This window comes from Crinia signifera, chromosome 9 (assembly GCF_055691185.1).
Source record: "Crinia signifera chromosome 9, ASM5569118v1, whole genome shotgun sequence".
In the NCBI taxonomy this organism is placed as follows: Eukaryota; Metazoa; Chordata; class Amphibia; order Anura; family Myobatrachidae; genus Crinia; species Crinia signifera.
Window position 1 is genome coordinate 81,294,062 of NC_139225.1, and position 18,060 is coordinate 81,312,121.

The window sequence follows — 18,060 nt, forward strand, 5'->3', positions numbered from 1 at the left end:
CTGTACAAGTGTAGAGCAGGGTTTCTTCATGAAACACTGGGGAACAGCACAGTTGCATGGGATGCTATTGTCATAGAACCCAGCTAGCTGCATTCATATCCCATGATGCCATGCAAGTTACATGGCTTATATATCTTCTATAAGTTACAATATTAATCACCTTGTAGTTGATGAGGTTTTGCTTATGTGCAGGTCCCAGAATATCTCCATCATGTAAACAAGCGCTTAGAAGAAGAAGCAGATCGAGTTATTACATATTTAGATCAAAGCACACAGTAAGTGTAACCTTCCATGTCTGTCTCCTGAGCAGCACATATTAAATGTTGTTTCAAGCTTCTCATTGCAAGATTTGTGAGTAAATGTAATGCTGGCACCATGGGTTCTGTGCAAGTCTAAAATGGCAAAATCAGCCTGGTTTTGTATTTTTGTAATAATGGCTACTTTTTAAAACATGGGGCTGACTTTACTTGAAACTCCCTGATGCCGGTAGCTCCCAGGCTATTACATATACTGCAGATCTTGGTGTGACTTGTATTTGATTCAGTGTCTGCCACAAGCTTACTCCATGCTATAACCATGGTTTCTGTTAAGCAAAAAAATATTATATAAACTGGACTTATTTTATTTTGAATCTTAACTTTAACCCCCTCAACAAAAAAAAAGCTAGCAAACAATGTATTTAGATCATATGTTTTTGAGATTGTGACTTCAAGCTCTTCCTGTTTGCTTTAGGAAACCATTAATCGCCACAGTTGAGAAGCAACTTCTTGGCGAGCACCTAACCTCTACCCTCCAGAAAGGTACATTATGTTTTGTTATTTTTTGATAATCAAAGTGCTCTATTGTGTCCTTTTTAGAAGCAAGAAGAATGCGTTTAATCCACAAGCAACGTTGCAAATTTTGCAGCGTTGCGTTTGAACCAGAATAAGGTTCCTTGTTTTATGTTGCTTGATGCTAATGGGCAGATCTAATCACTTGTTTGGGGTAAATAGGTTTGAATCACCTTCTGGATGAAAACCGAATCCAGGACCTTTCCTTGCTTTATCAGCTGTTCAGCAGAGTCCGAGGTGGTGTGCAGGTTCTTCTACAGCATTGGATTGAATACATCAAGGTGGGTGTTACGGTGCCCATACGTGGGATTTATGAACAATCCAATCTCTTACCTAATTTCCCTTGACATGCAGAACGCCACTGGCCACACAATATCATGCGCACTCACAGAACCATTGAGTAAATGATCAGAAGATTAGATTAGGGTCATTAAACAACTACAAATCATACACATCATTGCCAGACGGTTCGTCATGCCTACACACGGAACAATGTGTGCCAAATCCTGCTCGGCATGTTGTTCAACTTTCCGCATGGTAAAGGGACCAGCCAGCTAGATGAACGACTGGTGGATATAAGCATTGGATCATTATCATGCCCACACACAAAGTATTTAAATGATTGGTTGTTCAAATTGATTAAAACCAGCCATATTGTTCAAAATATCTTACAGTATGTGGGCAGCTTAAGGGGGGTATTCAATCTATGCTGCAATTTCTGCTGTTACACAGTGGCATTCTCCTATTCAATGGTGCCGTTTTGGACAACACTGAAGGCTTTCAGGTTATGCTTAGAGAGAGAATCTGATTTGTCGGAAATGGGCTCGAATTTTCGAATTCGCGGCTGATTCCGACAATTTTTAGTTGCCGTTCCTGACCAGATGTGGCTGTTCCAACACTCGCCAGTCGGAACATTGAATACAGACTGTCAAATTACAGTCTGAAATGGGCATGAATGACTTTCTGGAATGTCTGATTCGGGATTGCGTTACCCCCCTTAATGGTTTTAAATCTCAAGGTGCTAGGTTATTCTTTTACTATTATTTTATGAATACAACTGTATATTTTAGTGCATTTTTTAGGTTCCGAAACATGCATTTTTTAGGTTCCGAAACTGTATAATTTAGTGCATTTTTTAGGTTCCGAAACATGGATTTTAAAGTATGTTCTTTGTATTACTGTTCATACAGGCATTTGGCAGCACCATTGTAATTAACCCAGAAAAAGATAAAACCATGGTACAAGAACTGCTTGACTTCAAGGACAAAGTTGACCATGTGATTGACATCTGTTTTCTGAAAAATGAGAAGTTTGTCAACGCCATGAAAGAAGCTTTTGAAACCTTCATTAACAAAAGACCAAACAAGCCAGCCGAACTTATCGGTAATAAAATGTTTCTTTTCCCACCTAAAGTGTTTTTTCTAACTTCTCTCCACTTGAGAGAATCAATTGGCATGTGTATTATGTCCATGGACTTTTTGGAAAGCTTGTTTCTGTCAACTATATTGGCAGGCACTATTATACAATGGGGAATAGATGGTGCTAGTGTTAAAGTAAGGCATTAGCTACGTATGATGGTTTAATCACCCAATTGTATGAACGCTGAAATTAGGAAAGCCAATCCCACTTAAATTTTTTTTTTTTTTTTTAATACCGGGATTCGGAATAGCAAATATCTCAATACCGATGAACGTATATCCCAGCAACCCCATAGGAAAAAAAGAACTTTCATGCCCACTTTTTCTGAGACTCAAGGTATTCTCTTCTGTGCTGATTGTGTTCAACATGCAAGTTCGCAGTCTAGCCTATATGGAATTGATCATTTTGACTCCATGGTGGAACTTTTCAAGGATCTAAATCGCAGATGAATTTTGATTGGAGAATGGTGCAGCTGCTTTAGAATGTGTATGATAAATGCTTTTGAGGATATTTGACAAATTACAAATTGGGGGAAATTTGTGAAGAAATGCGTGCAATTCACAATGAGCTGGAAGAAAATCTGTTGAAGTCAATGAATTATAAAGGCGTGTCTGAGCAATGTGTTGAACAGGACTTGTTTGAAGATGGGTCAAAGAGATGGTGTTTCCTTTTTGATAAATTTGATACAAATTATTATTTTTTTTCTCTGAATGGCAGTTTATTTGCAATACTAAGAGCGGATGATGGAAGTAAAATGAGCAGTGGTTCCCAAATTCCGGTCTCGTGGACCTCTTAACAGTTCTGTTTCCAGGTCACCCAGCATGTGTACAGGTGTTGTACATTACTCATAAGCCTTTCACACTGCCAATAATAACCCAGGTCACTTATTGAGAATGTGCCGCAACCTGGGTTTTTGCTCAGTCTGAAGGGGTCCAGCTGAAATAACCCAGGCCATAGTGCAGTGTTAATGAGTAAAGGTGGCCATACATCTACAGATCGATTGTCAGATTGGGCTGGTTGGAACAAAAACCTGGTAATATCTGAATGGCAGTTTTCCGGCATTTCAAAGCAAATGGTCAACTGTCATTTACTATCATCCATTACCAGGATTTGTTTCCAACCAGCCAGATCTGACAATCCATCTGTAGATGTATGGCCAGGTCGATGGGACCCGTTCACATCATTAGACGTGCTGGTGCTTGTAGAGCTCAACTTTAAGGGATAGATTTATGACCGGTCGATGAAGGGAATATGCGCTATCCCTGTGCGTTGTGCCATGGGATAGTGCCGAGCGAGTTAGTGCTCCCCCGCTTCGACCGGCAAGATGTTGATACATCTTGTCGGTGTCCCCTACTGCTTCGCCTCGCTAATGAGGCGAAGCAGGAACTGTTATAGCGGCGCGTCTATAAATCTACCCCTCTGTGTCAGCAGTGAGTTCATCAACCAGCCAATAAAAACGGGTCGTGCCACAAGTCTGAAAGGGGATGAATTGTACAAAATCTAAGATGTGACGCAGCATTTCGGTGTGAAACGGGTATTCATCTACTGGGCAAAAAGCATTTGATTTTTGAACCGCCACGAAAAGGCTTACAGAACAGCCGTGGGTGTAAACAATTGGTTCCAATCCATTGCAGGAGGAACCACTTTATCTGAATCTGGCAAGATTCAGTTTGACAGTATAGAAACTGAGCTGACATTGTTGAAACAAAAAGGGCTACCTGACCAGGTAATTCAGGGCCTATTACAAGGGAGAAATAGTCTTCACTTTCATAGCACAGAATATGGAGAACCTTTATCTCGTCGCGTCGACAGGAATGAAGATGCAGATTTATCAAAGCTTGGAGAGACACAGTGGAAAGTGACGGACAGACGGCTCCTGTCCTTTTTTTTTTTTTTTCTTTTTTTTTACCAGACTGCAAAATGAAAGTTGTTTCGATAGGCTTAGATTTATCTAAATTTACTAGGTGTGAACACTTCCTAAGTTTATTCATTCCTGATCGTTCTATGAAAGGATTAGTTGTGTTGGCCGTGAAGGTTCAGATAACCATCCTAAGAATTCTTCATGGGAAGCTAGTGGGAAATGATTTCATTAAAGTATACAGTCATGCAATAAAAAGGATTCCTTCACAGATTAGATCCTGTGTAGCCACATATGATTGGAATACACTGATCTCCATTTGAGCCCTTGCATTCCTTTATGTGATTTAGTATTCTTATTCCGAAATCCAGGGGAGGAAGAGAGAAGGCAGGCCTGAGTACATAATAACATTTCACGTCCAAAATCGGCCAGTGTGTATGGACCTTAAGTGACATTCAGGCCCTGTGGGCACAACAGCCTTTTCTGAATATCAGGCCAGAAAAGATAATTGAAGTTCGCTATTGGAAGTTCAAAGTTAAATTGCGTCTGCCTAATCACATGCATGTTGACTGAACAGTATCTTTTCCATACCAATGTGATAAAGCGTACCCATCCCAAGGGTGTGTGTGTGTGTGTGTATGTGTGTATCTCTATCTGTCTATTAAAATCTCTATAGGGAAGATGGCAGTCCTACCAAATATAGTGAGCGAAGAAGTGGCGCTCAGTCTTATAACTGGTGAAAAAAAGTGGAATCTTTATTCCATATAGTCAACTTTTTTCACCAGTTATTAGTCTGAGTGCCACTTCTTCGCTTAAAAAGTTTGTTGAAGCAGGCACTCACCATGGGCAATAGAGCAAGTTGAATAAAAAAGGTTTATTTAGGTCATCACAGCAGCCGACGTTTTGATCCACGACGGGGATCTTTTCAAGACACCTAAAATGTCATATCCAAAGACACTGCCTGGTGCTTCTTGACTAGATATGTATTTCTATATGTATATCTATCTATCGGAGCAGCGTAGGACGGAGAGGTTAAAGTTATGTGTTAGTTGTATATGTTGTTTATCTCCAGCACTAGCACCTTTTTTATAGCCAAAAATAAGTGGTCCCCCCCCCCCCCTAAATATTCTTAGAAACAAACTTTGGCACAACTCTTATACTGACCTTATGGTGCCCATACACTTGTCTGAATCAGGCAGATTTTGTCCGATCCATACAGATCAGTTAGAAATTGGGCAAAATCTGATGTTTGACATCCACACTGACCCAATGCGCGGTCCCTGCTGCAGTTTCAATCTGTTGGATCGGACCATCAGTGGCCGTGTTGATCCGATCCGTAGGTGTGTGACAGCGGTGAAGCACACACATGAGCAGTGGTTGCTGTCAAGCGGCGTTCGTGCAGGGCATTAAGTCAGTGGTACGGCAGCTGAGAACTAAGTAGGGCTTTTTGCAGGGCGGCGGCGTGGGAAGTGCTGCTGAATTTGAAAACCCTGGCCAGATGCAGCCCGGCAAATAGCGCTACTTAGTTCCCAGCCAGTGCACGGATCCCGCTGACTTACTGCCCAGTGCCGCAGGAACCCTGCTGCCCGTCCCCACGCTGCATTGACCCCCGGCCCACTCACAGCCACTGCCAGCTCTCTCTGGGGATATACATGCAATAACCTGGCACATCAAGTGCCAAATGGTAAGCAGTCTCCCGAGGGGCCTTTTACAGTACCTTTTTCAGTAATCCTCTAAGCACAGGTTATCTTTAATATTCACACGTCTTTCATAGCCTGCTCTTATAGGTTTGTATTTATTCTAGTCTCTAAAACTCCTGGACAGTGTGACTGTTTATTTCCAATATTTTTGCAAGGTTTGCCAAAATTTGCACATTGTCATATTCTTCTGTTTTTTTTTTATTTTTTATGCACAGCCAAATATGTAGATTCAAAACTTCGAACTGGAAACAAAGAAGCTACAGATGAAGAGCTGGAGAAAATGTTGGATAAAATTATGATAATATTTAGGTTTATATATGGTAAGTTGTGTGTGTCTGTGTTTTTTTATTTTTGATGTAATACCTCACCAGACAAAATAATTCACTAGACAAATTTTCACAGCATCCACTGATCTTTGCAGTGGTAGGGTCTCCCTCAAAAGTATTTGCTATCCCAAAGGGGTGTGGATTGGGCTTCCTTTAACAACCTGGCCACAGTATTTACCCCCCCCCCCTTCTTACACACCATTAAATTCTACTGTTCTGTTCAGTAATTTTGTTGGGTGAACACATGGTCAAGTATTTCAAGTGTTCAAATGAAAGAAGAATGATAGGTGTGTATATATGTGTGTGTGTGTGTGTGTGTGTGTGTGATATATATATATATATATATATATATCAGGCATGTCATGTGGCTCTCCATCTGTTGTGAAACTACACTTCCCAGCATGCCTTGCCACAGTTTTGCTATAATTATTTGCTAAAACTGTGGCAAGGCATGCTGGGATGTGTAGTTTCACAACAGATGGAGGACTGCAGGTTGGACATGCCTTGCATGCAGGTCTATTGCATATTTGATAAGGGGCTCAATTTAGTGAAATGCACTTTTTTTGTAGAGCATATACTGTAGATTTCAGTAAGTAGCAAACTAAACCAATTAGAAGTAACTTACAAAAGGACACCATCCCTTATCTATCACCACAGTTTTACAGAGCTGTTTAAAGGTGCCCACACACTAGAAAGATCTGCGATCATAAGATGTGCGCATAAATTAGCCTTCAAATCTTTTGTCCGATCTGGACAAAAGATTTCAGGCAAGTGCACATCTTTACCAAAGATTTTTCTTAAGATCCCGTGTGCGTTCCTATGGATCTTTTGTTAAATCTTCTGATCTTTTGTGCAGCACGTAAGATCAGAAGATTTAGCAAAAGATCCACGGGAGCGAACATCGGCCGATTTTCGACCGATTATCGGTACATATCGGCCGATTTATCGAAAATCGGCCATCGGCCCAAAAATCGTTCTAGTGTGTGGGCACCTTAAGTGTCAGCTCATTTTCTGTTAATATATTGCTTTATGTATGAATTAATCATAATGTTCTGGTGGATCTTACAGGAAAGGATGTGTTTGAGGCTTTCTACAAAAAAGACTTAGCCAAGAGGCTCTTGGTTGGGAAAAGTGCTTCTGTGGATGCTGAAAAGTCTATGCTTTCCAAACTTAAGCATGGTAAGAGTAATTCACTTTTTCTGAAAAGTAAGGTTGTTTTATTGCCTCTTGGTCAGCTAAATACTGCTAGTGGTCTTCTCCCCTAAATGGCACCACGTGGTAATCTGTATGCACTTTCTGTTTTTCTTTTTTTTTTTTTTTTTTTCAGGGAAAAATTATTTTATATCTGAAATGTACTGAAGCCCAAGGGAAATTCTTTACCAATTCTATTTATGTTGTTGGGTTGCTTAATGAGGTCTTAAATTCATATGAAAGGGTTTTAATGTCAGGTTTATGATGCGCTCTATTACCTCTTTCACATCGCAAAAGTCGACCCAGGCCTCTGTGCGATGTGAAAGGGCCTTTTGTGCAGTGTGAACGGGTAACCTGTGTCTAGCGACCTGTGTCCCGCTCACATTATGGAGGAAGCAGCGCTTGGAGACTGTGTCAGCAGGAGGTGTTTGCATGGAGATGCTCTGTGTTTCCTGGGCGTACCCACAATCACATTAGGCAGGCAGCTGCCTTCTGGGGGCAGGCGGCTGATGTCACAGGACGTCAGCCGCCTGCCTTGTTCTCAGAGCAGGACGCCACGAATATAGGTCAGTCAAGACTGACTTTTATATTTGTGAACAGGGGAAAAAAATCATTTGCTGGTTGCCAACCATCTAATGATTTAGTCCCCATATGCACCCCTGTGATTGGATGTTTATGCTGAACATCCAGTAACAATGCGGTGGGGATGTTCGCACAGGGGGGGGGCTCACTAAGCAGCGTTTTTTTTTTTTTGCTGCTTATCGAGTCAACCAGAATCAGGCCCATTATGTGATCTCCATGATAAGGGCTTTTTCCTTTGGTTTATTATTGGCTGGACCTATGAGGGTGAGGTAGAGCCTTTTCCCTTCTTTATAAATTCTCCATGCTCCATTAAATCCTACTAAATTATCTGCAGGACTATTTTCATGGTATACTGCATTCCCCATATTACCAGGGAAACACTTCTGCAATAACTCCCAGTCAGTGGTCTAGCATGCATGTGTTGTCACAAGTGGGATCTCTCTCCCCCTCCACCACAAATTTTTGTACAGTTTCTCCGATACTAGCATTTGCACTAAATGTGGGTCTTCCAGTGCATCCTTTATACATTGTGGGAATGCCCCCTTATTAGATGGTTTTGGTATTTGGTTAATAGGTAACTTACATGTTACACAGAAGTAAATCTACCACTATCAGTACAAGGGTTGGCTTTGGCTATTGTGCCCTAATCTGTTCTGGGTGATCGGGAGAGTAAAAAATATATAAATGATTTCATCAGTGGCTGGTAAGTGCATATTACAGATGTGGATCCATTCAGATCCCCCTGTGGTTTCTTCCAGGTTGAACGATTTCCTGCTTTCAAAATTAACTAGTGCATATCTTGCATTAAAAGCTTTGGAGGTTTTTATCGATTCTTTCGCTTTGTCTCTAAACTCCAAATATATTTGTTTACTTTGTACCTCTTGGCTTAATGCTGGATTTTTTTTTGTCTGACACACCAATCTCTTTGCAATGATGTGTGCTGTATACATATTTTTTGGGGTACAACACAGGGATTAGGGGTCTAATTTTTCATGCGCTTTCAGCAGCCTATGGGGGATAACCTCCAACAGATTATTATTATTATTATTATTATTATAATATATTTTTTTTATTTTTTTTTTTTTTTTATCTGTTTTTTTTTATGTATACAAATCATTCTTATATTTAAGTCCTATGCCTATTTGAGAAGTATTTAATAATGCTTTTGTGCAAACAGACTATTGGAGGAATGTAATGGGCATCTGAGAATCGGGCTGTGCAGAGTATTTTGTGACTTCTCCAGGGTTTTTTCTTTTAACCTGGCAATCCTTCACACAGCAGAACCAGGTGATTTTGCTGTGTAAATGATTGCCAAAAACTCTCCTGATTCTCCCATGCTAATAAATTTCCCCATATATATATTTTCCTTTTTTTTGTCCTCTGCATAGAATGTGGAGCTGCCTTTACCAGCAAACTTGAGGGGATGTTCAAAGACATGGAATTATCTAAAGACATAATGGTTCACTTTAAGCAGGTATATGAATAACTATCTAATCACTATGTTTTATAGTAAATATTCAACTGGAGTTATCAACAACAATGTATTGTGTGTGGTGTTTTTTTTTTCGATAGTGATAAATTTGTATTGGGTTAAACGGTGTTTGTGTAAAATTATGCATATTATCAAGTAAAATTTATTTTTGTTTTTAGTATATGCAGAATCAGAATGTCCCAGGTAACATCGAGTTAACCGTAAATATCCTCACAATGGGTTACTGGCCAACCTATGTGCCTATGGAAGTTCACCTACCTCCTGAGGTAAAAGTCTAGCATTGTGTAAATCTCTGGGGGAAATTCTGATCTCCTATTGTGTACTAATTGTTTTATCCTCATGTTAGAGTATATGACAGTGGTTCCTAAACTGCGCCGTGGCTCCCGTGCCTCAGGTTGGTGGTCCAGAACCAAAATTCTGATACTCCCCATAATTGTTTGGGAACTACTGATATATGAGAAGCATTCTCTCTTTCACTATATGCTGCCATATTGTATTTCTGTACTGAGCGGTATTATTTAGGTGCCTTTGTCTAGGATTGGTGCAGGATGAGGCACACCTTATACGTGTACTTTAATAGGGTAGAATTATAAGCTTTTAGTATTTATAAAGTGTTAAAAGTACAGTAATATTATTTCTAGGTTTATGGGAATTTAAAAATAAAAATCTTTTTAATGACTGAAGGTGCCATACGCTAGCAGTGTATTGGGGCCATTCCCACATCCCCTGACTGTCGTGTAGGGGTATAAGGGATATTAAACATGCCTAAAAATCCCAAGTGACAGGTTCCGGCTAGGATTTGCAGAATCTAGACTTAAAATGCTTACTTTTCCCCAATCATCTCTGGCCACTAATTGGCACATCTAGTTGACTGAATGGCGGTGCCATGGGGATGGGGTATCATGAGATCACTTCTGCAGTTTTTTATGGGCACCTGAACGGTTTCCTCAGGATGTCTCTAAGTCCTAGACCAACATTACATCCATTATTCTGTTGGCAATGGCACTGCAATACTTACCATTATGCCTCTAACACACTATACCTCAAACTATTTTGCTCTAGGACCTCATCGGACAATAAAATTAATTACAGGACCCCAGCAAGTTACTGCAGAAGGCCATCACATATATGTGGTCAGCAGACAGCACATGCATGGCAGCATTGTGGAGGTACAAAATGATGTGAGGAGTCTAAAATAACTAGAGATGTGCAGGTTCGGATTTACCCGGATTTAGTCATTGGCTATCGGCTGTCACATGTGTTGACTCCAAATCATGTGACAGCCAATAGCTAATCAGATACAATTTTGACTTCCGGGTAAATCCGAACCTGCACATCTGACAAATCTGTTGAATTGTTTGTTATTTTTAGACTCCTTCAATCACTGACTGAGATTAGAAAAGTCATCAGCCTGATGGTCAGCAACATGTCGTGACCCCATGTTGAGAAGGTCGGGACCCACAGTTTGAGAACCGCTGCACTATAGGATATGCCGCACAGCTGGTATCCTTAACAATCGTGGGTTAAATCTTGTACGATACTGTTCATTGACATCGGGACCCCAGCCGAACATGCAGTCACTGACATTATCATTGCATTTTCAGATGATAAAGGTTGTTAACGATTTAGTGGGTACGCATTGAATGATAGGTACTTATCGTATTGTTGACGCATTCATATAGTGTGCAGTAAGAGGTTTCCTTTCTGCCCCTTCTGGTTTAAAGCAAGCTAAAAGTTACATCCGTTTTTGTGATTTGGACCATTCTCTCCAGCCAAATGTCTGCAGCCCTTGCTTTTTATGTACCTTTCATTACTTTGAATATGTGTTTCTGTTTCCCTGCTGTAGATGGTGAAATTACAAGAGATATTTAAGACGTTTTATCTTGGCAAGCACAGCGGAAGGAAGCTGCAATGGCAGTCAACATTAGGGCAGTGTGTCTTAAAAGCAGAGTTTAATGAGGTGAGTTTCAGTGGATAATTTTTTTTTGAGCGTTTGTGTTTTAGTGACGTAAGTGCGTAATTGGTGTGCAGATGCATTTATGTTTTTACTATGAAAAATTTCCATTTTGTGTAAGTGTGAAGTGATCAAGAGTTTAATTTCATAGATTTTTAATACACTGAACATTTTGTAACCTGTGCGATTTTATGCAAGACTACAGGAATAAAACTCTTAATTGATGTCCAAGCACATTCAGTAAAATTTTATAGGATGGGAGATTCAGAAAGTGAGAGATCTGGTAAGAAATCTCCAGGCTGTGTGTTTTTTTTTATTATTATTATTTTTTTTTTTTTAAAGCTGCAATAATTTCACTTCAAAATCAAACTGGTTTTGCCATGTAAATGATTGCCACTTTAAAAAAACCTGGAGATTTCTTATCAAATCTCTCCCTGTCTGAATCTCCCATCCTATTCAATTTCACCCTTTGTTCCATTTTCATGCGATATGTCCATTTTTATTCTGCAGGGGAGAAAAGAGCTGCAAGTTTCACTCTTCCAGACCCTTGTATTACTAATGTTTAATGAAGGTGAGGAATTCAGTTTTGAAGACATTAGACAAGCTACAGGCATAGGTAAGTGATAAATGCCTGCTGAAGATATATTTACCTTCTGGTACAAGGAAGAAAGACTTGTCAATTTTACTAATATTTCTTGTCTGTCAGAGGATAGTGAATTAAGAAGAACACTTCAGTCACTGGCCTGTGGCAGAGCCAGAGTGCTTACCAAGAATCCCAGGAGTAAAGATGTAGATGACGGAGACAAGTTCACATTCAATGATGACTTCAGGCATCAGCTGTTCAGGATAAGAATCAATCAGATTCAGATGAAGGAAACGGTACTTTAATTAGCATTGTTAAGAAAAGATGATGTTGATCTAACAAGCAGAGGCAGCAGGCCTACTATCTGTGTGGCTTTGAGCACGCATGTTGGCAGGAGATGTGCCAATTAGTTTTAGGATTGCATAGAAACATGAGTTTTATCCACTGCTTAACCCCTTCCCTGGTACTCCCAAGAATTTTACGGGTTGTGCTCCAGTGCGTAGACTGGCAAACCCAGAAAATTCTCAGGAGTGCCACTGCCTGCACTCCCTCCTGGCGGGCAGTGCCGCTGAAATCAGCTGCTTCCCAGCCCCGCCTCCTTCCCCCAGCTGTGTGCGGCATGACATTGCGGTTTTTTTTTAGGGAGCGCTCCCCCAAAAAACTTGCATTAATGGTAAGATTTCAGTGCTATGACCAGCTGCTTTGACATTTTTATTGTTCTTGTAAGATCACTATTTGCACTGAATTTTTGGCATTGAGATAATAACCACCAGACATTTGCTGTCAATACTCTACTGAAGAAAGCAGCAGGATAGCACTTCAGTGCTCGCTTGTGTCCGATATTGAGTAGAAAGGTCAACAACTATAAAATCAAGGCAATCCATGCGTTATCTTCTATCTGCTCCATTGACGAGACTTTAAGCAGAAGAGAGCAGAGATCATAATATCACATATGGTGTCTTTCACAACCAGAGATTTGTTTTGCTGGTTGAATGAAGAGTTGTACTTATTTTAACTTGTAAAATGTTCATGTACTCCTCCTTTTTTTTATTTATTTTTTTATAAGTGTTAGGTTTCGATTTACTTTTTATTTTTTAAAAGGTGGAAGAACAAGCGAGCACTACAGAACGAGTGTTTCAGGACAGACAGTACCAAATTGATGCAGCCATTGTTCGAATCATGAAGATGAGGAAGACTCTTAGCCACAATCTCTTGGTTTCGGAGGTGTACAACCAACTTAAGTTCCCAGTGAAGGTAATTGGTTGAAAGTAATCAAACAGTGGTCCATAGAATTACACATCCGATAGTTACAGTATTTATTGGTTGTGTGTGTGATTTTTTTTTTTTTTTGGTGTGTATGTTTGTTTTTACAGGTTTACTTTAATCCTTGGCCAAAACTTGTATGCCCATAATTATACATTAGGCATATAGGTAGTGGGAAAGACCATAATACAGATGCTTGTTTCGTAACTGGGTCAGCAGCCACTTTTTTTGGACTTGTTATTTTGGCACTGATGGATTTATTATTGGTAAATGGTAGATTGTAGATTTCTAAATTGAATGAAGGGGAATACCCTACAATAAAGCTTCATAATTTATTCCCTTGTCTCTTTATACATGCACAATTGCCAGCAGTACTACTCTTAACGGCTACTTCTCCTTTCTTTTTCTTTTCCCCCGTATAGCCTGCCGATCTGAAGAAAAGAATAGAATCCTTAATAGACAGGGACTACATGGAAAGAGACAAAGAGAACCCAAACCAGTACAATTACGTTGCATAATATATATGCCAGCCTTTATATTGATGGGCACCTAGCGGATATTAAAATTAGCCTGTTGATCCCATTGCATTAACTTTTTACACCATCAATAACCGAATGAATCCTGCTTAAAGACGAAAATGTGAGCAAAATCTTCCAGCAAATTGAAATGCCCGTTTTAAAGAGTACAATTTACACGTAACAAGAATGCTGTTGGAACTCCCTTTTTTTTTTTTTTTCCATTGCATGTTCTTTAGAATGATGTGCGCGGAGTATTCCCTGGGTTCTAGTCTGCTGTACGAGAGGAAGATAATGTTGTGGTCTCATAACCCCTTTTTCCAGCCTCTGATGAAACTAAACAAGGAACGAACATGATAGCTCTGCTCTTTGAAGCTGCTTGCAAACTGTTACCACCTAGCTGGTCAAAGGTGTGCAGGGAGGCTGCTCCTTCCCAGTGGCTCATGTCATCCATTATAAGCTAAACTGGATATCCATCATTTCCTAAAGCAAGAGGCACTGCACCAAAATCTCCTGTATCAATTGGGACCTTAAGTGCTAAATGCTATTGTAACTCTGTGTTCACAGTACATATTTGACTCTCATCTGAAATGTGGCTAATCTGAGACAATTGAGGAAAATCTGACATACCTTTTTATAGCAATTCAGCTAAACACTACACTCTGCAGTTGCTTGTACAGTATGAGTAGTTTTTGTTTCCATGGGTACAGCTTTAGCCCCTGAATTAGCCTGAACTCGTACTAACATTCATATGGTGATTTCCTGCCTTCACAGGGTCTGGGGAGACAACATGGCAAGAGGTTTGTCTATTACGGTAGATCAACTGCTTTTATTAAGGCTTCCTACATACATACCTGTTCTCTCAAATTAGGCTTTTAATGACCTTTTGGGCTGGTTTTATAGTGAGCGAGCAAGTGTATTGTGTCCAAAGTAAAATCACTTAAGGGTTCTGTGTATTTTGTGCCTTTTATCAAAGACTCCAATAGAATTTATAGCTGCAGTCGAATGTGTCCTCTAAATGAATGATAGTCAAATTTATAGTTTTTACCATTGTTTCCATATTTTCACTGTAATGGAGGAGGCTGTTCCTCTACGAAAGCCTTCAATACTTGGACTACATTTGTCAGGCCCAATATAATTATGAAACCTATCTAGAGAGCTATTTCTTTCATGCCAAGAACAAATGCAGCCATGTACAGGGTTTACCAATGTTGCCTTTTTGTTGGTTTGATTTTCTGAATTCTAAGAGCGTTTTTTTAAAAGGTAGCAGAGTGATAATTGTTACCGAGCTTTAGGCAACTTTTTAGCATTTTTTTTTTTTTTCAACTGAAATCTCCCCTGGGGCCCCCAGGGTGGTTTGCCCTGGCTGGCCTCCTGGGGCCCCCAGTGGTGGCTAGCTCTGGTTGGCCTGGGGGTGGCTAGGCCTGGCTGCCCCGCTAGGTTAAGTCAATGTCATTGTGCAACAACATCAAAAGTAATGTTTGTGAATCATCTGTGACTAAGACAATTCAGAAGTTTATTCGGTGTTACCTAATCCAATTAATCCTTTTCAATGTTACTGAAAAAAAAATACTAGCAGTAATTTGTTTTAAAATACTTGTCACCTTGGGCATACACCTGATAAATGATGGGGTTTTTTTTGTAAATACTTTGCCTACACCAAACTGTTATTGGGGAGGTTTTTATACATGGGTGGTTCTGTCCCAAGATTTGCTACTTGCTGTTACTACAGTAGTCCCCTCTGTTCACATAAGTCTTTGGTTAGCTTAACTATGGTATCCTATTGAAACATAGCCAGTTTGTGTCTATAGTTGTTGCATTTTCCTAATGGAAAAATACCAAAGCTCCGAGAAATGATTCAGTTTCAGAGAGCTCAAGCAGTGAATTGGCATCCACTCACCATAATGTTATTAAACCATTTAAAATGTCAGCTCAACTGGTTAACCTGCAGGGCTGGTCTTTTCCTGCACTCAGTGTTGGCAGACTTTATTTCTTTTCAGTGAACAAACACTTGCTGAATTTGATTTGAGAGCTGCTTGATGACATAAATGAGCTGTTCGAATGTAATGTTACTTTACAGATTGAGGGGTAGATTTATTAAGCTCGGTGAAGTAATAAAATGTCTGTTTTTTATCACCAGCCAATCGGCTCCTACCTGTCATTTATCAAACCAAGCCTGTAACTTCACAGGTAGGAGCCGATGGTCGGTGATAAAAAAACAGACATTTTATCACTTCACTGAGTTTAATAAATCTGCCCTTCAATTCTTTCCTAAATCAACAGTTTTTGTTTTGTTTTCAGACCGCTTCTTCAGTCTACTCCAGTATTTAAAGATACATGTCGGGATATTTGTGATCGGAACACCTGCCTAATGTGTGTTTTTTTTTGTTTGTTTTTTTGTATGAGTGGGATTGTGTTGGAATTTTCTTGCATATTAAATGCCACTTCTGATTCGACAGAATGGGCAAGCTAGCATGAATGACTTAATTTGAAACCTCTAGCTGATGCTATTTTAATTTATTATTTTTGCAGACTGTTTGTTTTCTTTTTAACCTGAACTCCCGTAACTGTTTGCTTTGTTTATCCTTAATGTATCTTGGCTGTTTGTCTAAGCGGCTGTTATAGGAAAGTGTTTTTATATTGTTTACTTAAAGGTGCCAAAATAAGTGCAGTAAATGTAAAACCGAATGGACTAAATGACCAATAAAAAATGTTTTAGATTTAATATTGTATTGTTTTACAGAGGCAACAAATTTTGTCTCTTCAAAGTCATTTGGGCTTTTTTTTTATTTTATTTTTTTTAATAGTTTTATTTGTAATCTGAGTCACAATCCCTCTTATCAAAGTGTTCTAGAAAACAAGACTTCGGCAGTTTCTATCTGAAAAGTTGGGTGTGATCACATTAAGCATTCTCTTTGCTGTACAATGATGTGCGTATGGTGGTTGCACAATTGCAAACACCATTAGACTTTACCACCTTAATGTTACAAATGGCTGATCAGCTCCCTGGTTTTCTACCCTTTCATTGCTGAATCTCTACTAAAGGGTTCAAGAAAAATGTGGACTTTGTTTTAAAGAGTACAGCAGCATTCAGAAGTGTAATATACTTTTTCATTTGACAAATTGTTCATTAAGTGGAGTGAAAATCTCGATTTTATTTTTAAAGGTGAGCTTGTCACTCCAGTTGTAGATTTCAGGAAAAAAATATTACTGGTGTCTGTTCACTGTATGAAAACTCAATGTGATATAAAAGGTGTGTGCCCTCACCGCATCCTTTTCAGGCAAAAGTTGGAACCTTTTTAATGTTTCATAAAATACATATGACAAAGGGTACAAGATCTTTCTAAGTTGATAAATAATGTAAATATGTGTCCCCTTCAAAGAAGAGTGAGTCTGTATCTAGGTATTTTGTGTCATTTAATAAATATCAAACAGTTTTGTGTTGCTAAATTATTTGTTTCATTTCATAATACATATGGATTATGTCCCCCCCCCCCCCCAACCTATACACAGATCCGGTCATGTTTTTACACACACATTGTAATCAGCTTTAAATATGTGCCTTGCAAAAAGTAGACCTGAATAAATGTGTACAATACAACAGAAAGCTATGGTAGTACTTATGAAAGAGGTATACCATTTCATTGCAGAGGAGATTTGAGAACACGGTTTAAAAACAAATATAAGCTCAGACAAAACCTTGAACGCAAACGGGCAACTTTTTTTTTATAGTCAAGTGCAAATTCTAAATTTGTTGCCGTAAGCTAATGTTCTGCTTGAATACCCAATGCGGTCATTCACTTTTATTATAAACCAGAAGAGTTTGCACACCTGCTGAGACTATACTGGTTTATACTACTGATGCTACAAAAACGCTTAAGGAAAGAGGTAGGGTTTATAAAAAGTGATAAATGCATAACATCGCTACAAGTTATCCAGCTGTATCCAGCTTCAAAAAGTGATAGGCTGGCTGTTTATCACTCCCCATTTTATCAGCCCCTAACTCATGTTATAAGCTGGGTTTAAAAAATGACAGGTAAGAACTGATTGGCTGTTTGTTTACCACTCTCCTTTTTTATCACTTTCTGAAGCTTGATACATCTGGCCCTCTGTGCAAGGCTAGGGCCAAAAGCATAGTGAAAGGTGATCCAAATGTAGAACTGTTGCGCAAATGATTTGCAATATCTGCTACAAATGTTTTGCTTTATTTGCTGACTTTTCCCTTCTAACATGGCATAACTGGGTTAACTGACTTATCCCCACTCCAACCATAAACTCTAAAATCCACAAACAAATTTACAATTCAGTAACATACCTGCTGGAATATAACCATGACCTGTATACGTT

General features: G+C 39.4%; 1 protein-coding gene across 3 annotated transcripts in view; it reads left to right on the forward strand.

Annotated features, from left to right (window-relative positions):
- CUL4B (cullin 4B) overlaps window positions 1-17,163 on the forward strand; it is a 43,971-nt gene extending 26,808 nt beyond the window's left edge. Inside the window, exons 9-21 of one of the 3 annotated variants that reach the window (XM_083159307.1) lie at window positions 193-275; window positions 733-800; window positions 993-1,111; window positions 2,021-2,213; window positions 6,023-6,127; window positions 7,202-7,312; window positions 9,295-9,380; window positions 9,566-9,664; window positions 11,245-11,358; window positions 11,863-11,968; window positions 12,059-12,231; window positions 13,037-13,189; window positions 13,621-17,163. In XM_083159307.1, the coding sequence (XP_083015433.1) occupies window positions 193-275; window positions 733-800; window positions 993-1,111; window positions 2,021-2,213; window positions 6,023-6,127; window positions 7,202-7,312; window positions 9,295-9,380; window positions 9,566-9,664; window positions 11,245-11,358; window positions 11,863-11,968; window positions 12,059-12,231; window positions 13,037-13,189; window positions 13,621-13,716 (1,506 nt within the window). In that variant the 3' untranslated portion in view covers window positions 13,717-17,163. Of the gene's footprint in view, window positions 1-192; window positions 276-732; window positions 801-992; window positions 1,112-2,020; window positions 2,214-6,022; window positions 6,128-7,201; window positions 7,313-9,294; window positions 9,381-9,556; window positions 9,665-11,244; window positions 11,359-11,862; window positions 11,969-12,058; window positions 12,232-13,036; window positions 13,190-13,620 lie in introns of those variants that run through there. The other 2 variants (XM_083159306.1, XR_014460707.1) reach the window with 2 other exon arrangements.
- The last annotated feature ends 897 nt before the right edge of the window (window positions 17,164-18,060 follow it).